Source organism: Carcharhinus amblyrhynchos, unplaced genomic scaffold (genome assembly GCF_965287045.1).
Source record: "Carcharhinus amblyrhynchos unplaced genomic scaffold, sCarAmb.v2.hapA scaffold_37, whole genome shotgun sequence".
In the NCBI taxonomy this organism is placed as follows: Eukaryota; Metazoa; Chordata; class Chondrichthyes; order Carcharhiniformes; family Carcharhinidae; genus Carcharhinus; species Carcharhinus amblyrhynchos.
Window position 1 is genome coordinate 10249882 of NW_027649778.1, and position 24044 is coordinate 10273925.

Genomic DNA, 24044 nt, shown 5'->3' on the forward strand with positions numbered 1-24044 from the left:
TCACTGTCAACATCCTTGTGGTTACCATTGATCAGAAATTCAACTGGACCCAACCACATAAACACAGTGGCTACAAAAGCAGATCAGAGGCTAGGAGTACTGCGACAAGTAACTCACCTCCTGACTCAGAATCACAGAATCCTACACTGTAGAAGAGACCCTTCAGCTCATCAAGTCAGCATCGATGCATGAAAAGCCCTGAACTGCCCACCTAATCCCACTTGCCAGCGCTTGGACCATAGCCTTGAATGTTATGGCGTGCCAAGTACTCATCCAGTTATATTTTAAAGGATGTGAGGCATCCCGCCTCTACCACCCTCCCAGGCAGTGCATTCCAGACTATCGCCGCCCTCTGAGTAAAAAGGGTTTTCCTCGAATCCCCTCTAAACCTCCTATCCCTCAATTTTAGCTTGTGTCCCCTCGTAACTGACCCTTCGTAATCTTTAACATGTCAATCAGGTCACCCCTCAGTCTTCTCTGCTCCAATGAAAACAACTCAAATCTCCCTTTCTAACTTAAATGTTTCATCCCAGGCAACATCCTGGTGAAGCTCCTCTGCACCCCCTCCAGTGCATTCACATTCTTCCTATAATGTGGCGATCAGAACTACGCACAGTACTCCAGCTGTCGCGTCATCAAAGTTCTATACAACTCCATCATGACCTCCCTGTTTTTTTTAATCTATACCTCGACTGATAAAGGCAAATGTGCTACATGCTTTTTTCTCCACCCTACTAACCTGCCGTTCCGCTTTCAGAGATCTATGGACAAACACACCAAGATCCCTTTGTACTTCGGAACTTCCCAGTGTCAGACCTTTCATAGTATGCTTGTCAAATTACTCCTTCCAAAGTGCATCACCTCATAGTTTTCAGAGTTATATTCCATCCGCCACTTATCCGCCCGTTTGACCATCTCGCCTATATCTTCCTGTAATCCATGGCGCTCAACCTCACTGACTCCCCAAAGCCTACCCAACGTTTACAAGGCACAAGTCAGGAGTGTGATGGAATACTCCCCACTTGCCTGGATGGGTGCAGCTCCAACAACACTCAAGAAGCTTGACACCATTTAGGACAAAGCAGCCCGCTTGAGTGGCACCCCATCCACAAACACCCACTCCCTCTGCCACCACTGACGCACAGCAGCAGCACTGCGTACCGTCTACAAGATGCACTGCAGCAATTCACCAAAGATCCTTAGACAGCATCTTCCAAACCCACAACCACTTCCATCTAGAAGGACAAGGGCAGCAGATAAATGGGAACACCGCCACCTGCAAGTTCTTCTCCACGCCACTCATCATCCTGCCTTGGAAATATATTGCCGTTCCTTTGCAGTTGCTGGGTCAAAATCCTGGAATTCTTTCCCTAATGGCATTGTGGGTTCAACCACAGCACGTGGACTTCAGCGATTCAAGATGACAGCTCAACACCTTCTCATTAGCAACTAGGGATGGGCAATAAATGCTGACCCAGCCAGTGATGCCCAGCTGATCCCAATGGATCAGCACCAATTTCTACTGATACCCAAAGTAAAGGATCCCATCAAACCCAAGCCTTTCCCTTTTACTCCAGTTGTATGGAATCATTTCCCGTTGAATATTCTGAGAGGGCTTGGCAGGGTAGATGTTGGAAGGATGTTTCCCCTGTCTGGAGACTATAGATGTAGAGGGCATAGCCTCAGGATAGGAGATCAGCCATTTCAAATTGGGATGAGAAAACATTCCTTCGTGCGAAGCGTTGTGAAACGTTAGAATTTCAACCCAAAAGGACTGTAGGGATGTTCAGTTGTTGAGGACCTTAAAGATTGAGCTCCATACATTTTTGGACATGGGGGGGTGAAATGGGGGGGTGAAGGCGAATGGGATGCTGGCCTTCATAGCGAGGGGGATTGAATATAAAAGTAGGGAGGTCTTGCTGCAGCTGTATAGGGCATTGGTGAGGCCGCAGCTGGAGTACTGTGTGCAGTTTTGGGCGCCGCACCTGCGCAAGGATATTTTGGCCCTGGAGGGAGTGCAGAGGAGGTTTACTAGGCTGATACCGGAGTTGAGGGGATTGAGCTATGAGGAGAGGCTGAATAAACTAGGCTTGTACTCGTTAGAGTTTAGAAGAATGAGGGGAGATCTCATTGAGACGTATAAGATGATGAATGGGATGGATAGGATAGAGGTGGAGAGACTCTTCCCGCTCAAAAAAGACAGTAGGACTAGGGGGCACAGCCTCAAGATAAAGGGGAGGCGGTTTAGAACGGAGTTGAGGAGGAACTTCTTCACTCAAAGGGTGGTGAATCTCTGGAATTCTCTGCCCGTTGAAGTGGTGGAGGCTGCCTCGCTAAATATTTTTAAGAAGCGGGTTGATGGGTTCTTGATAAGAGAGGGGATTAAGGGTTATGGGGAGAGGGCGGGAAAGTGGAACTGAGCCACAACAGATCAGCCATGATCTTATTGAATGGCGGGGTAGGCTCGAAGGGCTAGATGGCCTACTCCTGCTCCTATTTCTTATGTTCTTATGTTCTTATGAAATCAAGGAATATTGGAATTCTTTTTAGATAGTCCTTGGGATTGAGGATGACATGCTTCCATTGCAGTTCAATGAGTTCTCTGATGGTTGAAGAGTCCAATGTGCGATATACAGACTGCCGCAGGTGGGACAGTTGGTGTTTGAAGGGCTGGGTAGATGAAGCGTTTGGAGGCTTCTGCACTTTTTCTTGACTTTGACTTTGTCCCTGTACGGTCCTGATGAAGTTTCTCAATGTGTTTGGTGCTTTCCTAATAAGACTTCTTCATTTTTGTTAATTGTAAATCAGGGAAACCCAGGAATCAAAAGGGAGGGCATCTCGAAAGCATTTTCTAATCAGATTGAGTTCCAAATAGAACTGATGTCTCGGGACAAAAACAGAAAACCCTATAAAATCTCAGAAGGTTTGGCAGCATCTGTGGACAGACAATAGAACAAACGTTTTGAGTCTGGGTGAGCTTTGGTCAAGAATTTGTTTTGGATTCCAGCATCTGCAGTAATTTGCTATTATCTCAGTCGGTTTGGGAGTCTGGTATCAGGCATGCGAATGAGATGTCCCATCCACTGGAGTGAGTTTTGAGTGATTAGTGCCTCAATGCTGGACGAGTTGACTTTGGAAAGGACACTGCAATTGGCCTGTCTATCTTGGGTTTGGAGGTTTTGCGAAGGCAATGGTACTTTTCCACTGCTTTGGGCCGCCTGTTATGCCTGGCTGTCCATTTCTCTGAAGTGCAGGGATCACTGTTGTCCAGTAAACCATGGCTTGTATTTTGTTTGAGATGGTCTTTGGTACTCTGTTTCTCATTTGGCAGAAGGCTAAACCCACACATTGGAGATGATGATGAGTTTCTGCGGCTAGCACTGCTGCATGGGTTTCCTCCGGCTGCTCCAGTTGTCTCCCACAGTCCAAAGATTAGGTTGATTGGTGATGCTAAATTGCCCCTTAGTGTCTTGGGGGGGATTAGCAGGATAAATATTTGAGGTTCGGGAATAGTGCTTATTATCAGTGGGATTGTTATCAGTGCAGGCTCGATGGGCTCAATGGCCTCCTTCTGAATTATAAGAATTCTATGACATTTGCCTTCATCAAGAAGAGGCTCCCAAGAAACAGAAATTAGTTCACACCATCTTAATTCACATTAATTCACAGTCATGACTATTCAAAAAGAGAGATGAGTTCAATTGCGGTAACTACAAAGGAATTTCCTTGCTATCTGCCACAGAGAAAATCAATACCAGGAGACTTTTCAATTGTCTTCTCTCTGCAGCTGGGAAGCTTTTTCCAGAGTCACAAAATAGTTTTCGATCATCAAGTGACACAGATATGATCTTCACTGCATGGCAAATTCAGGAACACTGTGATGCACAGTACCAACTGCTGTACCTGGCCTTTCTCAACCTCATGAAAGCCTTTGATTCTGTCGACCACAAAAGCTCCTCAAATTTTGACTGCCTTCAGAAATCTTTCATTATCCAGTGCTTACTCAAAAAATGACTTGCAAGCTGTTGTTCCTCATTGACTAAAACACCACAAAAACCCATCTTAGTGAAGACTGGGATCAAACAAGTCTGCATCATCACACCGACCACCTTCTCCAATTTTCTCACTGCAACATTACACCTCAACTCCAGCAAACCACCCTCAGGCATGAAGATAACTTACAGAATAGAGGAGAAACTGTTCAATCTATGCCACCTTCGTATTTGGGGTGAGCGCAGCAGGAGAATCCCACCCATAGACTTGGGGAGAGATGTAGTTTAAAGGGTTAATGTTTATGTAAATATATAGTCTACATAATGAGTGATGTAAGGCCACATAACAACCCAGCACGGACAGACAGAGTCCTGTGTAGACCCTGGTGCTGAGTCTGTATTACACCGTGTAAGGGGGAAATGATGGCATATGGGTGTTATCGTGGAACTGGTAATCCAGAAAGCCAGAGTAATGCTCTGGGGGCCTGGGTGCAACTACCACCGCGGCAGATGGTGAAATTTGAATTCAATTCAATATCTGGAATTAAAGTCAAATGATAACCATGATGAAGCCACTGTTGATAGGAAATCTGCCATCCTCACCTGGTCTGGCCTATATCACTCCAGATCCACAAGAATGTCCTCTGAAATGGCCTGGCAAGCCATGCCAGTGCAGTCAGGGATTGACAATAAATGCTGGTCCAGCCAGCAATAACCACATTCCCTGAGTGAACTTTTAAAAAGGGTGGAGTTTACCAACAGCATTGTCTGTAAGTCCAGATCCACGACTACCATATCAAAGATCCAAGAAATAAGCAATAGAAACAGAGATTTCCTACAGTGCAGAAGGAGGCTGTGTGGCCCATCGAGCCTGCACTGACAACAATCCCACCCAGGCCCTATCTCTATAACCCCACATATTTACCCTTCCGATCCCCCCGACACTAAGGGACAATTTAGCATGGCCAATCAACCTAACCTGCGCAACACTGGAAGAAACTGGAGCACCCAAAGGAAATCCACGCAGACACTGGGAAAATGCACAGACAATGAACGGAAGCCAGAATCAAACCCGGGTCTCTGGTGCTGTGAGGCAGCAGCGCTAACCAGTGTGCCACCAAGACTGATAATAAGAGCCATCTCATCATTAGTCCCTGCTCTTTAAATAGTATTACGATCTCCCTAAATGATGGAAACAGGCAAGCTGATGATGGTATTTTAGCTGAGGGCACCTTTGTCAGTGTAGAACTTTGGTTAATGCTGCAATGTTGGTGGGAAAGATCATGTCACTGCACAATTTAACAATAGCAAGCCCACATTGGAGCTTCCTCATCTTTTCTCCTTTTCTGCATCCGTGGCCTCAGCCCTCTTCCTTTCTCGATTTTAAAATCAATCAGTTGTCACCTAGAGGCAACAGTACACTGGAGGCCTACAGACACTTCAGGTCCAATGTGTGTGTGTGTGGTTGCCTTGTTATTTTCATGCTGACATGTCAAATGAATTATGGGCTAACCAGAGGCCAGCTTTCTGATAGCTGCGTTTGTGGTTTCTCAGAGTTCTGCTTATGTTGGGCCAAATAAGTTTTAATGTCACACAAGCTCTAAAATTAATGTGACGGGGCTACTGATGTTTGAAAAAAAAATAGCAAAATATTTTGTTTTGAAAAGATCAGAGTTGTGTGAAGATGCAATGCTTCATGACTCCCAGTTGAAAAAAATCACGTAATCTTAAGTTTAAGTTTGTTTATTAGTGTCACAAGTAGACTTACATTAACACTGCAATGAAGTTACTGCGAAAATACCCAAGTCATGGCACTCTGAGAGTTTAGGTACGCGGAAGGAGAATTTGGCACAGCCAGTGTCCCTAACCAGTACATCTTTCTGACTGTGGGAGGAAACAGGAGCACCCGGAGGAAGCCCACGCAGGCACAGGGAGAATGCAAGCAGGGGATTGAACCTGGGTTCCTGGCGCTGTGAGGCAGCAGTGCTAATCACTGTGCCACTCTGCCGCCCCTAATCTGCAGGAATGTCATGGGCCATTGAACAACCTGATAATGTAAGGGGATTGAAATTTTAAGCTCGAAAGTGAGGGACACTAAATTAGAGGAGACAAGTTCCTGATAAAATCAGTAGAGCAAAGGTCCAATTTATGGACTTTCAGGTTGAGCTGAGGGAAGCAGATCAGAGTGATGGTGTAAGGATTATGGGTGAACATTTCGAGAAAGTGACGAGCTTCAAGTACCAGGGGTCAGTTGTGGCAGCGGTATGGATATGAAAATTAAGCAATGGATTGCGCGGAGGGTGTGGAGAGTCTGCAGAAAGATCTAGATAGGCTGGGCGAATGGGCCAGGAAATGGCAAATGGAATTTAATGTTGGTAAGTGTGAGGTGGTCCACTTTGGTAGGAATAATGGTAGGAAGGACTATTACTTACGTGGCAAAAAACTGCAGCAGGCGACGGTGCAGAGGGACCTCGGCGTCCTTGTGCATGAGTCGCAAAAACCCAGCTTGCAGGTGCAGCAGGTGGTCAGGAAGGCGAATGGGATGCTGGCCTTCATAGTGAGGGGGATTGAATATAAAAGTAGGGAGGTCTTGCTGCGGCTGTATAGGGCACTGGTGAGGCCGCAGCTGGAGTACTGTGTGCAGTTTTGGTCGCCGTACTTATGCAAGGATATTTTGGCCTTGGAGGGAGTGCAGAGGAGGTTTACTAGGCTGATACCGGAGTTGAGGGGGTTGAGCTATGAGGAGAGGCTGAATAAACTAGGCTTGTACTCGTTAGAGTTTAGAAGAATGAGGGGAGATCTCATTGAGACATATAACATGATGAATGGGATGGATAGGATAGAGGTGGAGAGACTCTTCCCGCTCAGAAAGGACAGTAGGACTAGGGGGCACAGCCTCAAGATAAAGGGGGGCGGTTTAGAACGGAGTTGAGGAGGAACTTCTTCACTCAAAGGGTGGTGAATCTCTGGAATTCTCTGCCTGTTGAGGTGGTGGAGGCTGCCTCGCTAAATATTTTTAAGACGCGGGTTGATGGGTTTTTGATAAGCGAGGGGATTAAGGGTTATGGGGAGAGGGCAGGAATGTGGAACTGAGCCACGGCAGATCAGCCATGATCTTATTGAATGGCGGGGCAGGCTCGAAGTGCTAGATGGCCTACTCCAGCTCCTATTTCTTATGTTCTTATGTACTCTGGGTAGAGTGATTGGGAGAATTACAGTGGAATGTAATGGGATGGAAAAGTATTGCTGAAACTGAAAGGAAGAATCTACACGACCGGCTTTGTGGTATAGTACAGAAGCTATGGGAACAGCAACTGGTTACTAATGAGATGAGGATGCTGAGTTGGATGTATGGAATGATGTGAAAGGACAAGGTCAGGAACCAGAATATCAAGGGGTCAGTGAAGATTGTGGAAGCATCAAAGAAAGTAGTTGAGAAGAGATTGAAATGGTCTGCATTGCGGAGAGAGAGAGAGAGATAATGGAAATGGAAGTGGCAGGAAGAAAGAGAAGAGAAACTTTCATGACATTGCTGGAAAGATACAATGGCGAAAGGGATTGGAAGATGAATGGCAAGAGGAGATGGAGAAGGATAATTGATTAGTATTGTGGCATTCAATCCCAAATAAAATGGGAGAAACTGAAAGAAGGAGAAAGGGAGTTACTGAGGGAAATAAGGAGGTGGATGACTGAGAGTGCGGTGAGTTACTGAGTGAGAGGGAGGTGAATTGCTGAGAATGTGAGGAGAGAGAGTTACTGGGTCACATCATAAGTCCCTGGTTGTGTCATTGTCTTTGGAGTCACTGGTCTGATGTCTGGACTGATTTTGACCATTTAAATTGGATATCTAAAAGGTGTGGTGTGGCTCATCAAGACTAGAATGCATGGGACTCGGAACATCTTACTCGGTGGATAACATGAAGTAAATTATTTAAGATGGAGAGAATTATACAGTAGAGTCCCGACCAGTGATCAGCATTAGAATCACTCATCCTTTTCTAAGTTTGCAGATGATTAGAAATATGGAAATCTAGTAAAGAGTGAGGAAGATGGTGGCAGATAGTTTGGTTGTCAAATAGGAGGCAGAGAGTGGGGGTCAACGGGTGCTATTCGGATTGGCGGATGGTGACTAGTGGAGTGCCCCAGGGGTCGGTGCTGGGGCCTCAGCTTTTTACCATTTATATAGATGATCTGGAGGAGGGAACCGAGTGTAGGGTGTCGAAATTTGCTGATGACACCAAGATTGGGGGAACGGCAAATTGTGCGGAGGGTGTGGAGAGTCTGCAGAAGGATCTAGATAGGCTGGGCGAATGGGCCAGGAAATGGCAAATGGAATTTAATGTTGGCAAGTGTGAGGTGGTTCACTTTGGTAGGAATAATGGTAGGAAGGACTATTACTTACGTGGCGAAAAACTGCAGCAGGCGACGGTGCAGAGGGACCTCGGGGTCCTTGTGCATGAGTCACAAAAACCCAGCTTGCAGGTGCAGCAGGTGGTCAGGAAGGCGAATGGGATGCTGGCCTTCATAGCAAGGGAGATTGAATATAAAAGTAGGGAGGTCTTGCTGCAGCTGTATAGGGCATTGGTGAGGCCGCAGCTGGAGTACTGTGTGCAGTTTTGGGCGCCGCACCTGCGCAAAGATATTTTAGCCTTGGAGGGAGTGCAGAGGAGGTTTACTAGGCTGATACCGGAGTTGAGGGGGTTGAGCTATGAGGAGAGGCTGAATAAACTAGGCTTGTACTCGTTAGAGTTTAGAAGAATGTGGGGAGATCTCATTGAGACGTATAAGATGATGAATGGGATGGATAGGATAGAGGTGGAGAGACTCTTCCCGCTCAAAAAAGACAGTAGGACTAGGGGGCACAGCCTCAAGATAAAGGGGGGGCGGTTTAGAACAGAGTTGAGGAGGAACTTCTTCAATCAAAGGGTGGTGAATCTCTGGAATTCTCTGCCCGTTGAAGTGGTGGAGGCTGCCTCGCTAAATATTTTTAAGACGCGGGTTGATGGGTTTTTGATAAGAGAGGGGATTAAGGGTTATGGGGAGAGGGCGGGAAAGTGGAACTGAGCCACGACAGATCAGCCATGATCTTATTGAATGGCGGGGCAGGCTTGAAGGGCTAGATGGCCTACTCCTGCTCCTATTTCTTATGTTCTTATGTTCAGACTTCAGGAAGACACAGACTGATGAAATGGAAGGAACCATGGTAGATGCAATTTAATGCAGAAATGCCTGGAGTGACGCATGTGTGTGGAAAAATTGAGGAGAGGCAACGGTAGCTGAATGGTTCGATAAGAACATAAGAAATAGAAGCAGAAGCAGGCCATTTGGCTCCTCAAGCCTGCACTGCCATTCAATAAAGTCACGGTTGACCATAAAAGTGGGTGCAGGAACAGAGGGACCTAGGGGTTCACATACGTAAATCTTTCGGGGAAAGGACAAGTTGCAAAAGCTGTTTGGAAGATACACATTTAACGGACAAGGCTTTCCCTCGGACCTTGAAGGAGATTAGTGTTGAAATTGCAGGGGCCCTGGCAGATGCATTTAAAATGTCGGTATCCACGGGTGAGCTGCCGGATGATTGGAGGACAGCTCATGTTGTTCCATTGTTTAAAAAAGGCTCAAAATGTAATCTGGGAAATTATAAACCAGTAAATTTGACGTCAGTAGTAGGTAAATTATTGGAAGGAGTACTAAGAGATAGGATCTACAAATATTTGGATCGACAGGGACTTATTTGGGAAAGTCAACATGGCTTTGTGCGTGGTAGGTCATGTTTAACCAATCTATTAGAGTTTTTTGAGGAGGTTACCAGGAAAGTGGATGAAGGGAAGGCAGTTGATGTTGTCTACATGGACTTCAGTAAGGTCCCACATGGGAGGTTAGTTAGGAAGGTTCAGTCACTAGGTATACATGGAAAGGTAGTAAATTGGATTAGACATTGGCTCAATGGAAGAAGCCAGAGAGTGGTAGTGGAGGATTGCTTCTCTGAGTGGAGGCCAGTGACTAGTGGTGTGCCACAGGGATCAGTGCTGGGTCCACTGTTGTCTGTCATCTATATCAATGATCTGGATGATAATGTGGTAAATTGGATCAGCAAATTAGCTGATGATACAAAGATTGAAGGTGTAATGGACAGTGAGGAAGGTTTTCAAAGCTTGCAGAGGGATTTGGACCTGCTAGAAAAATGGACTGAAAATGGCAGATGGAAAAATGGAGTTTAATGCAAACAAGTATGAGGTATTGCACTTTGGAAGGACAAGACAAGGTAGAACATAGAAGGTAAATGGTAGGACACTGAAGAGTGCAGTAGAACAGAGGGATCTGGGAATACAAATACATAATTCCCTAAAAGTGGTATCACAGGTAGATAGGGTCATAAAGGGTGCTTTTGTGCATTGGCGTTTATAAATCAAAGTATTGATTATAAGCATTGGAATGTTATGGTGAGGTTGTATAAGACATTGGTGGGGCCGAATTTAGAGTATTGTGTGCAGTTTTGGTCACCTAATTACAGGAAGGACATTAATAAGGTTGAAAGAGTGCTGAGAAAGTTTATAAGGATGTAGCCAGGACTTGAGAAACTGAGTTACAGAGAAAGGTTGAATAGGTTAGGACTTTATTCCCTGGAATGCAGAAGAATGAGGGAAGATTTGATAGAGGTGTATAAGATTTTGATGGGTATAGACAGAGTGAATGCAAGCAGGCTTTTTCCACTGAGGCTAGGAGAGAAAAAAAACTAGAGGACATGGGTTAAGGGTGAAGGGTGAAAAGTTTAAAGGGAATATTAGTGGGGGGCTTCTTCACATAGAGTGTGGTGTGAGTGTGGAATGAACTGCCAGATGAAATGGTGAATGCGGGCTCACTTTTAACATTTAAGAAAAACTTGGACAGGTACATGGATGAGATGGGTGTGGAGGAATATGGTCCAACTGCAGGTCAGCGGGACTAGGCAGAAAAATGGTTCAGCACAGCCAAGAAGGGCCAAAAGGCCTGTTTCTGTGCTGTAATGTTCTATGGTTCTTTAAGATGCATGTTTTTATAAGTAAAGAGATTGGAGCCAAGACAATGGGTTAAATTTGGAACATTTGTGATTGATGAGATTCATCACTCACTGGACAGTACCTTAAACATTGGAGCCACAAATCCATTACCAAGATCACTGCGGCCTTAACACGTATGAATAGGGAAACTCAGGTAAAGAAGTAATATGTAAATATGTGCACCAGCTGTGACTGTCACTTATGGATGTGAAACTGAAGACTTCCCCTTTTATTTCTGATAACACAAAGACCTTTGTGTAATGGGTGAGTAACCTGCGTTAACTTCTCTTTTCTCTCTTCCTGCTAGTAACTGGCCCACTCTCTGAGTTACAGATCGCTTACATCAGCAGAGAGACGCTACAGGTGAGAGGCATTGCTGAATAGTTTGATGATTCTTAGTGTGATAGATGCAGCAAAGGGACCGTGCTTGTGACTGGTTGCCCAGGACTGGTTATCTGAAGGAGGTCTTCACCATTTCTTCCATCCAAGCAATGGACAGATTCTGATTTTCAAACTATCTGAAAGCCTTGGAAAGGACAAAGGAACCATTATGCTTCACCAAAACCACTAATGTGCAACCCAACCCAATTGGTCCATTTAATCAACAGCCTCTTGCTGATCTCAAAGGGAACAAGCTAGAATATTTGTTCTTCCTCCACACTTTTGGCTTCCACAATGATTTATTGTTCTCTGACGGCGAACCCAGCCTCTCCATCCGTAGCAGCACAGGAACAATTGTTCCCACACTGTACATTAGTGTAATGATTACGTGACTAATTCGAATTCCATCATGGAACTTTGGTTATTTATCTCGGTGCTGTTTGTGGGATCTTGCTATTCATCTTCTGGCTGCTCTATTCCTATGTTATAACAGTGGTCGCATTTCAAAAGTAAATTAACCACATGCAAAGTGCTTTGGATATCCTGAGGTTGTGGATATCTGATATTGACCAGGTAATCTGTTGATTTGAGGGATGTGTTTAAGTCACAGATAGATAGGTTTTTGACCAATAAGGGAATTAAGGGTTATGGGGAGCAGGCGGGTAGGTGGAACTGAACGACTATCAGATCAGCCATGAGCTTATTGAACGGCGGGGCAGGCTCAAGGGGCTAGATGGCCTACTCCTGCTCCTATTTCTTATGTTCTTACAGCTGATGTTCAAGACCCTGGGGGAGAACCCACCTGCAATTTCTTGAAATGGTGTCATGGGATCTCTATGTCCCCCTGAAAGAACAGACAAAGCCTCAGCAGCCGTAACTCTGGCACAGATACAATGGACTGAACTTTTCTTTTATTAATTATTTGTGACATGGGCCAGCATTTATTGCCCATCCCTAGTTGCCCAAGAGCAGTTCAGAGTCAATCACATTTCTGTGGCTCTGGACTCACATGGAGGCCAGATCGGCAGATTTCCTTCCCTAAAAGATATCAGTGAACCAAATGGGTTTTTCCGATAATTGACAATGATTTCATGGTCATCAGTACGCTCTTAGTTCCAGATATTTTTTATAGAATTCAAGTTCCACCATCTGGATGGGCAGCACAGTGGCACAGCGGTTAGCACTGCTGTCTCACTGAGCTCGGGACCCAGGTTCGATTACAGCCTCAGGTTACTGTCTGTGTGGAGTTTGCATATTCCTCCCATGTCTGTCCCCATCCGCCAGGTGCTCTGGTTTCCTTCCACAGTCCAAAGATGCGTGGGTTAGGTTGATTGGCCATGCAAAATTGCCCCTTAGTGTCAAGGGGACTAGTAGGGTCAATACGTGGGATTACAGGCTTAGGGCCTGGCTGGGATGGTTGTTGGTGCAGGTTTGATGGGCCAAATGGCCTCCTTCTGCACTGTATGTGTGGAGTTTGAACCTGGGCCCCAGAACATTACCTGGATTTCTGGATCGATAGTCTAGTGACAATACCACGAGACCATCACCGCCACGTACGGCCTCCTTCTGTGTTGCAACCTCCATGAATCAATGCCTGAGGAGGGAGAGTAGGAGAGCTGGGCAAAAGCTTTGAATTAAACTCTAATTTACATTATTTTTAACTTTGTTTCTTTTTAGGGTTTGGAATATCTGCACAACCAGGGGAAGATACATCGAGATATCAAGGTAGGTTATCCCAACATCAATTTTTATTGATTTATAATATAAGTTTTTTTATATTGATAAGATGGTGATAAAATTGATAGAAATTTCAAAAACAATTTGCTGTGCTGAGTCATCTAGTGACCTGAGTCTGTGACTGCACTGTGACAGCTGACATAGCAAAATTGAATAGGAGATAGAGATACTGTAGCAAGTTACGTTGGTACCTGCTGATAGAAAAGATGAAATATGGCAATAGTAAGTAATATCTGTGACAAGGCATGTGTGGCCTTGCACAAGATTTTCAACTGCACATTAGCTATAGTATTTGACCTGAGCTTTTAAAGTGGATAAAACACTGAGAAAGGCATTTCAAATGAAAAGACATAGATACTATTAACTCTAAAATTGAGCTAGGCCATTCAGGAATCTGGAGGTGCAGGCAATTGAAGGTTCACTAAATTGCTTCCTGGGATGGAGGGATTGTCCTCTGAGGAGCGATTAAATTAAGATTGGGCCTTCATTCTCTGGAGATGCAGGGAGGAGGTTTCCCATGACTGGTGGCATGTCTGGAACATGGTGACGCAGTCTCAGGATAAGGGGCAGGTCATTTAGGATTGAGATGAGGAGGAAGTTCTTCACTCAGACGATGGTGAATGTTTGGAATTCCCTGTCCCAGAGAGCTGTGGAGGCTCCGTCGTTCAAGTCTGGGACTGGTAGATTTCTACACATTAAAAACAGGGATAGTGGGGGAAAATGGTGTTGAAGAGAAGATAGGTCATTGAAGGCGGAGTGGACACAAAGGGCTGAATGGCCGACTCCTGCTCCTATCTTTTATCATTGCAAATTCATGTCTCATTAATTATATTATTAAGGTTTAAATAGCAATGACATTGTTATCCAGGTGATGTACGGGCTGGCCCTTTAATTTAATTTGTTCCAGAGTCAATTTGCTTTATTTTTTTCCTTTGTTTGATTTGATTATGCTCAAAATAATATAAATGGGGGATAGTTGGGCCACTGAGACGTTGGAGTAGTGTTGACTTTGACAATCTCATAAACTCTCAATAAAAGCAAATTACTGCGGATGCTGGAATCTAAAACCAAAAGAGAAAATGCTGGAAAATCTCAGCAGGTCTGGCAGCATCTGTAAGAAGAGGAAAGAGCTGACATTTCAAGTTCAGGTGACCCTTTGTCAAAGTTCATGACCAGTTAACAAAGCTGCTATGACTTAGTTTTAACTTCACCAGCATTAATATTATGTTCTTATATTTATTTATTAAATCTACCAAATTGCCTCATATATGTATGTGTGTCTGAGTATATGCTCACATGTGTATGCCTGAGTGTGCACCCATGTCAACAATGAGTCTATGTTGACACATGGGCATGTGGACACATGAACATGCCTGTACCATAAATTGATAATGTGCATGGAGAATGACTTGCCTTTTGATTAACTTTAGCCTATTCTCTCTGCAGGGAGCAAATATTCTTATCAATGACAACGGGGATGTAAAATTAGGTGAGTCACACATGTATGTTGTTACATCCTACCTTTCACCATTGCTCCCACTGAAGGGGCAGCATGATTCAGATATGACAATGCTTCCTCTACACTGTTCCAATGAACATAGAAATGATAGAAACCCTACAGTGCAGAAAGAGGCCATTCAGCCCATCAAGTCTGCACCGTCCACAGTCCCACCCAGGCCCTACCTAATATGCCTACATATTTACACATTAATCCCTCTAACCTACATATCTCAGGACACTAAGGGGCAATTTTTAGCATAGCCAATCAACCTAACCCGCACATCTTTGGACCGTGGTTGGAAACCGGAGCACCTGGAGGAAACCCACGCAGACATGAAGAGAATGTGCAAACTCCACACAGACAGTGACCTGAGCCGGGAATCGAACTCAGGTCCCTGGAGCTGTGAAGCAGCAGTGCTAACCACTGTGCTACTGTACTGCCCAACACTTCTTGGATATCTACAGTACGAGTTAGATATAAAGTTCTCTGGCACAGTGGTTAGGACTGTTGTCTCATAGCACCAGGGACCCAGGATCAATTCCAACCTTGGGTGACTGTCTCTGTGGCGTTTGCATGTTCTCCTTTGCATGTTCTCCCAGTGTCTGCATGGGATTCCTTCAGGTGCTCGGGCTTTCTCTTACATATTCCAAAGATGTGCAGGTTAGGTGGACTGGCCATGCTAAATTGCCCCTTAGTGTGCCCAGGGATATGTAGGTTAGGTGGATTAGCAAAAGTAAATGCACGGGTTACAGGGGTGGAGTGGGCTTGGATAAGATATTCTTTCAGAGAGTCGGTGAAACTCGATGGACCGAATGACCTCCTTCAGCACTGTAGGGATTCTATAGTTATACTATCCCATCAAACAGTTCTGGGGCTTCCTGTGTGTTGATCAGGGGGTGTTTACCCCAGGAAAATCAAGGCTTACAGTTCACAAATCTAAACTAATCTTTGTCATGAGTTAATCATCAGGATTGACAGTGGTGGGACTTTACATCAAATTCATAAAATCTACCCTTAAATCTGCATTTTCATTGTCATTCCGAAAAGAAATTTGACAGCAATTTTAGGAGTTAGACAAGCACACAATCATTTATAAGGTCACCCGCACCACTAAGCTCATCATCTAATAGCTCAAGCCACGAAATTTGAATGCAACAGAAAATAATTAGTCAGCTTTTTCAAATAAAGTTGTTGGGTGCTTGGTCAACCAGCAGTTAAACTTCGTCTTTGACGGTGACAAGAACATGGGAGCAAGTTTCTGCAAAATCTACTGTTGGAAAGAGTATATAACATAACAACAATTCAATGCCAGTGCTTACACATCCACCTATTTACTTTCTATCCAACCCCAACAGTGTACCGGTCACATTTTTTGCCTTCAACCCATCTTGTAGCAGAGAGTTCTACCTTCTCACCCCTCCACGGGTAAAGAAGTTTCTTCTGAATTCCCTACTGGATTTACTAATCATTATCTTCTATTTATGGCTGCCAGTATTGGTCTTCTCTACAAGTGGGAAACATCTTCTCCACATCCACTCTATCAAATCTTTTCAGATCTTGACAAGATCTCGATTAGTTCACCTCTCACCCTTTGTTTTTCCAGAGAGAAGTGCCCCAGCTTGTTCCATCTTTCCTGAAGGGTATAATTTCTCAGTTCTGTTGTTATTCTTGCAACTATTTCCTTCAAGTCGCTCAATGTACTTTTTTCTAATGTGGAGACTGGAATTAAGAGCATCTAATCAATTGGTCTCGACAGCTTTTAGTCCAGTTCTCTAACCGATGTCAGTGCTTCATAATGGCAGTTTCCAATATCAGAAGAGAGTTCCATTTTTTTCTGAAACTGACAGGGTTGGCACAGGGACTAAAGTGTATGCTGGCAAGCAATCTCGCACTGGCAGACTATAGGGATTGACTGGGTCTGAAGACCATGCTGATACAGCAAAAAGGATTTTTTTTTGAAGTTGGGTGGTTTTGAAGGAAACCATGTTGCATCTCAGGATCATCCAATCTGCACGTGACCCCTCACCTCTGACTCCTGGCAATCGAACCCTCAAAGCCTGAGCAACCCATTGCTATTTGTTTTATACACAAGAATGACTTGCGTTTCTCTAGCCACCCAAGTGCTAGCCTTTTCAGCCAATACAGTACTTTATGAAGCATAGTCACTGCTGCAAGAAACACCAGCAGAAGCCAAGCAGTGCACAGCAAGATCCCACAAACAAAAATTTGATAATCTATTTTAGGTATTGGCTGGGCGATAAATGATTCATAGGTTCATATGACACAGACAGGGCCGATTCAGCCCTTCCTGCTTTGTGCCAACTTTTCGAAAGAACTTTCAACAATATATTGTCCTCTCCCTGGCTTCTTCCCCATAACTTTACAGATTGGTTCTCACATGTTCACTTGTCTTGTATCACACTTTCAGATAATGCATTGCAAATCACAAAAGCCCTTTATGTGGTTGCGGGGGAGGGGGGACAATCCTTAATCTGTCTATAGTCCTTTTACCAATTATTTTAAATCTGTAATATCTGTCAGAAGAAGCAGCTCACCTACTTTGCTGTATCAAAACCCTTCATCATTTCAAATACTTCCATGCATCTTCAACATTGTCCGCTCCTGCAATCTCTCCACAAAGCTGAAATTTCCCTAACTTGGTATCGGGTGGCACAGTGGTTATCACTGCTGCTTCACAGGGTTCGATTCCCAGCTTGTCGAGTCTGCACGTTCTCCCCGTGTCTGCATGGGTTTCCTCTGGATGCTCCAGTTCCCTCCCACACTCCAAAGATATGCATAGAACATAAACATAGAACACGCAGTACAGGCCCTTCGGCCCTCGATGTTGCGCCGACCAGTGGAACCAATCTAATGACCTTCTAACCTAAACTATTCCAATATTATCCATATGCCTATCCACTGACCATTTGAACGCCCTTAAAGTTGGCGAGTCCACAACTGCTGCAGGCAGGGCATTCCATGCCCTTACTACCCTCTGAGTAAAGAACCTACCTCTGACATCCGTCCTATAATTACCACCCCTCAATTTAAAGCTATGTCCCCTCGTGTTAGCCATCACCATCCGAGGAAAAAGGCTCTCACTGTCCACCCTATCTAATCCTCTGATCATCTTGTATGCCTCAATTAGGTCACCTCTTAACCTTCTTCTCTCTGACGAAAATAACCTCAAGTCCCTCAGCCTTTCCTCATAAGACCTTCCCACCATACCAGGCAACATCCTGGTAAACCTCCTCTGCACCCTTTCCAACGCTTCCACATCTTTCTTATAATGCAGCAACCAGAACTGTACACAATACTCCAAGTGCGGCCACACCAGAGTTTTGTACAATTGCAACATGACCTCATGGCTCTGAAATTCAATCCCTCTACCGATAAAAGTTAACACACCGTACGCCTTCTTAACAACCTTATCAACCTGGGTGCCAACTTTCAGGGATCTATGCACATGTACACCGAGGTCTCTCTGCTCATCGACACTACCAAGAGTCCTTCCATTAGCCCTATATTCTGTAATCCTGTTACTCTTACCAAAGTGAATCACCTCACACTTCTCCGCATTAAACATCATTTGCCACCTCTCAGCCCAGTTCTGCAGCTTATCTACGTCCCTCTGCAAACTGTAACATCCATCCTCACTGTCTACAACTCTTCCGACTTTGGTGTCGTCAGGAAATTTACTAACCCATCCTTCTATACCCTCACCAAGGTCATTTATAAAAATGACAAACAGCAGTGGCCCCAAAACAGATCCCTGAGGTACACCACTTGTAACTGAACTCCAGGTTGAATATTTCCCATCAACCACCACCCTCTGTCTTCCATCAGCTAGCCAATTCCTGATCCAAACTGCTAAATCACCCTCAATCCCATGCATCTGCATTTTCTGCAGTAGCCTACCATGGGGAACCTTATCAAAGCTTTGCTAAAATCCATATACACCACGTCAACTGCCTTACCCTTATCCATCTCCTTGGTCACCTTTTCAAAAAAGTCGATAAGGTTTGTGAGGCACGACCTACCCTTCTCAAAACAATGTTGACTATCCCTAATCAATTTATTTCTCTCTAGATGATTATAAATCCTATCCCTTATAATTCTTTCCAAAACTTTGCCCACAACAGAAGTAAGGCTCACCAGTCTATAATTCCCAGGATCGTCTCTACTCCCTTTCTTGAACAAGGGGACAACATTTGCTATCCTCCAGTCTTCCGGCACTATACCTGTAGCCAATGACGACATGAAGATCAAAGCCAAAGGTTCTGCAATCTCCTCTCTAGCCTCCCAGAGAATCCTAGGGTAAATCCCATCCGGCCCAGGGGACTTATCTATTTTCATACTCTCAAGGATTGCTAACACCTCCTCCTTATTACCTCAATCCCGTCTAGTCTAAAAGTCTGTATCTCAGTATTCTCCTCGACTACATTGACTTTTTCCTGCAAAAAATATTCATTTAGTGCCTCTCCTATCTCTTCAGGCTCCACGCACAACTTCCCACTACTGTCTCTGATGGCCCTAATCTTGCCCTAACCAATCTTTTATTCTTGACATACCTATAGAAAGCTTTAGGTTTCTCCTTGATCCTATCCGCCAAAGTCTTCTCATGTCCTCTTCTAGCTCCTCTTAACTCTCTCTTTAGCTCCTTCCTGGCTAATTTGTAACTCTCCAGTGCCCTAACTGAGACTTCACCTTTACATAAGCCTCCTTCTTCCTCTTTACCAGAGATTCAACTTCCTTAGTACACCACGGTTCCCTTGCTCGACCACTTCCTCCCTGCCTGACAGGTACATATTTATCAAGGACTCGCAGTAGCTGCTCCTTGAACAAGCTCCACATTTCAGTTGTTCCCAGCCCCTGCAGTTTCCTACTCCAACCTATGTATCCTAAATCTTGCCTAATAGCCTCATGATTACCTTTCCCCCAGCTATAACTTCTGCCCCCGGTATATACCTATCCCTTTCCATCACTAAGATAAACGTAACCGAATTGTGGTCACTATCACCAAAGTGCTTACCTACCTCTAAGTCTAACACCTGGTCTGGTTCATTACCCAGTACCAAATCCAATGTAGCCTCACCTCTTGTTGGCCTATCTACATACTGTGTCAGGAAACCTTCCTGCACACATTGGACAAAAACTGACCCCTCTAACATACTTGAATTATAGCTTTTCCAATCGATATTTGTAAGGTTAAAGTCCCCCATAACAACTACCTTGTTACTTTCGCTCCTATCCAAGATCATCTTTGCAATCCTTTCCTCTACATCTCTGGAACTTTTTGGAGGCCTATAAAAAACTCCCAGCAGGGTGACCTCTCCTTTCCTGTTTCTAATCTCAGCCCATACTACCTCAATAGACAGGTCCACATCAAACGTCCTTTCTGCCACCATAATACTGTCCTTGACTAACAATGCCACGCCTCCCCCTCTTCTACCACATTCTCTGCTCTGACTGAAACATCTGAACCCTGGAACCTTCAACAACCATTCCTGTCCCTGCTCTATCCATGTCTCTGAAATGGCCACAACATCAAAGTCCCAAACACCAATCCAGGCTGCAAGTTCATCCACCTTATTGCGTATGCTCCTCGCATTAAAGTATACACACTTCAAACAACCCTCCAGCCTGCCAATACACTGCTATGACCTAGAAACCTTATCCATGGCCTCCCTATTCTCATCCTCCTGTACACTGGAGTTACAATTCAGGTTCCCATTCTCCCCTCTGAATCAGTTTAAACCCCCCCCGAATAGCATTGGCAATTTTTCCCCCCAAGATATTAGTACCCCTCTGGTTCAGGTGCTGACCATCCCTTTTGTAGAGGTCCCACCTACCCTAGAATGAGCCTCAATTGTCCAAGTATCTGAAACCCTCCTTCCTGCACCATTCCTTTAACCACGAGTTCAAATGTTCTCTCTCTCTATTCTTCTCCACGCTATCCCGGGCACAGGTAACAAACCAGAGATAACAACTCTGTTTGTTTTAGCCCTAAGCTTCCACCCTAACTCCCCGAATTTCTGTCTTACATCCCCGTCCCTTTTCCTACCTACGTCATGGGTGCCTACATGGTTCCCCTCCCCCTTAAGGATCTCGAACACTCAATCAGAGACATCACGGACCCTGGCACCTGGGAGGCAACATACCAACCGTGAGTCTCGCTCGTTCCATCAGACTCTCCTATCTGTCCCTTTAACTATGGAATCCCCAATCATTAATCCTGTTCTCTTCTTCCCCCTTCCCACCTGAGCATCAAGGACAGGCTCTACTCTCGAGACCTGTACCCCATGGCTTACCCCCGTTGAGTCTTCCTCCCCAACAGCATCCAAAACAGAGTACTTATTTTGGAGAGGAACAGCCTCGGGGGATCACTGCTCTGACTGCTTCTTACCCTTTGTAGCAGTCACCCATGTATCACTTTTAGGAGTAACTATCTCCCTGTAACTTTTATCAATAGTTGCCTCTGCTTCCTGAATGATTCTTAGTTCCTCCAGTTTCAGCTCCAGGTCTCTAACACAGTCCTCAAGGAGCTGGAATTGGATGCACTTCCTGCAGGTGTACTCAGCCGGGTCACTACCGGTGTCCCTCACCTCAAACATCCCACAGGAGGAACATCGCACTGCCTGCACTGCCATCCCTAATACGTCCCTTATCAAGAAACACAAAAAAACTTACTTGCTCTCACTCCAAGTCACTCTTTTCTTTTAGGTTAGAGGAGAGGGGAGGGGGGATATTCTACAAGTGTAGAGTATCGGGATTCCTCGCCATTCCAATTTATGGGGGGAGAGAGAAAAAAACTACTACCCAGGCCTCCCTGTGACTTCTTCCACTTTCCGGTTTAAAATTTAAAAAAAACTAAAGAGGTTAGTTAAAAAAAATCACTGTAGCTTACCCTCAAGCTCTCCCCTCACCAATCACTGCCTCTCTGCTGTGCTCCAAAGGAACAATGCAGGTAAGGTTGATTGGCCATGATAAATTGTCCATTAGTATCAGGGGGATTAGCTAGGGCAAATGCATGGGACTGTGACTGATATGTCCTGGGTGCAATTGTGGTCAGTGCTGGTTAGGTGGAATGACCATGCCAAATTCTCCCTCAGTGTACCCGAACAAGCACCGGAGTGTGGCGACTAGGGGATTTTCACAACAACTTCATTGCAGTGTTAATGTAAGCCTATTTGTGACACTAATAAATAAACTTTAAAACTCACCCTAGCAAACCGTCTCTGAACGCTGTCCAAGGCCTCAACATCCTTCTTAAAGTGTGTCGCCAGAATATTGTTAGAACACACAGCAGATTAAGATGACTGGATGGACAGCACGATGGCACAGTGTTTAGCACTGCTGCCTCAAAATATCAGGGATCCAGGTTCAATTCCAGCCTTGGGTGAATGAGTTTGCACATTCTTCCTGTGTCTGTGTGGGTTTCCTCCAGGTCTTCTTGTTTCTTCCCACAGTTCAAAGATCTGCTGATAAGGTGGACTGGCCATGCTAATTTGTCCCTTAGCGTTCAAAGATGTGTGGGTTAGGAAGATAAGCAAGTAAATACATGGTGCTAAAGGATATGGCCTGGGTGGTTGCTCTGTTGGAGAGTTGGTGCATGCTCGATGGACCGAATGGCCTCCTTCGGCACTGCATGATTCTATGAGAAAAGATAGAAGCAAATTACTTCCAATGATAGAAGGGACTACTCTACAGAGTTTTGAGCCTGTAGAATATATTTAACACATTTAATGATTGAAGTAGAGATCATATCAATATGGATAGGTGGGTTGATGAAAAGAAGAGGATAAAGTGATATGGTAAGTGAGTGACCACATGGATATAAGATGTTGCTGGATGGAGGATGAAGACGATCAAAGACTGGATGGGTTGAATGGCTGTCTCCATCTTCTATAACTCCATGTAACCTTATTGAGGTAGGCAATACTAGGTAAAAGACTTATTACTCGAAGAACCAGATGGCAAGTCATTCTCACTGGACGTGGCTCTACACATACAGTTCTTCCACTAATATCACCCACGTAGATTTTAGTGCTCACATATTTTCCTCTCAGGTTTAGGATGTTTAATCCATGACTATAATCTGACTACATTTGAATCTTGACCTTTGTAAAAGTCACCCACACCCATTTCTAATACAGGCCTGTTTTACTTTGTCTGTCGTTGAATGAGTCAGATCCAACAGGTTACTGGGGAACCCCCCAAGCGGGGAATCCCACAAGACACTCCCATCAATACCCCACAGCAGAGCATCACTGACGAAATTTCACCCCTATACTGGAACATGTTACCAGAAGCTGTCGTCATTTGCGGCTCTCTTGCCCCCTTTAAGCTCTAAAGTATATCCAAACTGCGCACCGGGACCTTAGGTTATTCCCAAAGTACCACATACCCTCTGTCAGCTTGGCTGAGTGAGCATGCACTCTCACCTCGGAGTCAGAATGTGATGAGTTCAAGCTCCCACTCCAGAGACTTCAGGCAGGATTTTACTGCCTCACTCAAGCGAAACCGGAAATTCCTACCCCAGGGTCAACGGACATTTTCGTTGTCCACCCCTCGCTCACTGCAATTCAGTGGCAGGTGGGGCAGTAGAATTCCAATGTTCGACTGGGATTTTCATTCACCAGTGAATGTAGGAGCAGGAGCTGCACTTAACCAGCATATCTTTGGATTGTGGGAGGAAACCGGACCACCTGGAGGAAACCCATGCAGACATGGGAGAATATGCAAACTTTACATGGACAGTGGAATCAAACCTGGATCCCTGGCGCTATCAGGCAGCAGTGCTAACCACTGTGCCACAGTGCCAACCACACTCAACTTTAATGGCCTGTTAAGTGTCTTGAGAAATTTATTACTGGGCCAGGGAAAGCCGGGAGGCAACTTTTAATTCACAAATGGCCAAATCCAAACAAGCTGCTGTTGGCTTCAATGCAGGAAGCGGTGAAGTGATTTATTTCTATGATGGAAAGTTTTTGGCAGTGGGGAGTTTTGTACCTGATAGGATTCAATAGGTTTCAGTTGACTGTCTGGCATGTTGTGCTTAGTGAGGCCATTGGCACTCCAAGGTGCTGCCTCCTCTTTCTCTGTCTTGTGCAAGGCAGTGGCAGGTCCCTTCATGGCTGCCATCTGCTGTTTCATCTTCAGGTAGCTCCTGTTCCTTTGCAGAGCTCAGCACCATTAAACTCAGTATGGAACCTGCCAGCCTAATTAGAGCATTTATTTTTGTAGATTGCGATGTGGGCGTGGGACCTGAAAATTATCCAGACTTTGAGAACCCAGTTTGGAAATCCAGCTCTTTAACACAGAATCTGGACTGATATTCCCAGTGCAGTTTCGAGGGAGTGCTGCATCATTAGAATTGCTGTCTTTCAGATC

At 44.9% G+C, this 24044-nt stretch overlaps 1 protein-coding gene across 3 annotated transcripts in view; it reads left to right on the top strand.

Annotated features, from left to right (window-relative positions):
* The window catches only part of LOC145362126 (mitogen-activated protein kinase kinase kinase kinase 5-like), a 166398-nt gene that overhangs the window by 90354 nt on the left and 52000 nt on the right, over positions 1-24044 (top strand). For all 3 annotated transcript variants that reach the window (XM_080218178.1, XM_080218180.1, XM_080218179.1), the window contains 3 exons: positions 11340-11395; positions 13091-13138; positions 14597-14639. In XM_080218178.1, coding sequence (XP_080074304.1) covers positions 11340-11395; positions 13091-13138; positions 14597-14639 — 147 coding nt within the window. The remainder of the gene's footprint in view (positions 1-11339; positions 11396-13090; positions 13139-14596; positions 14640-24044) is intronic.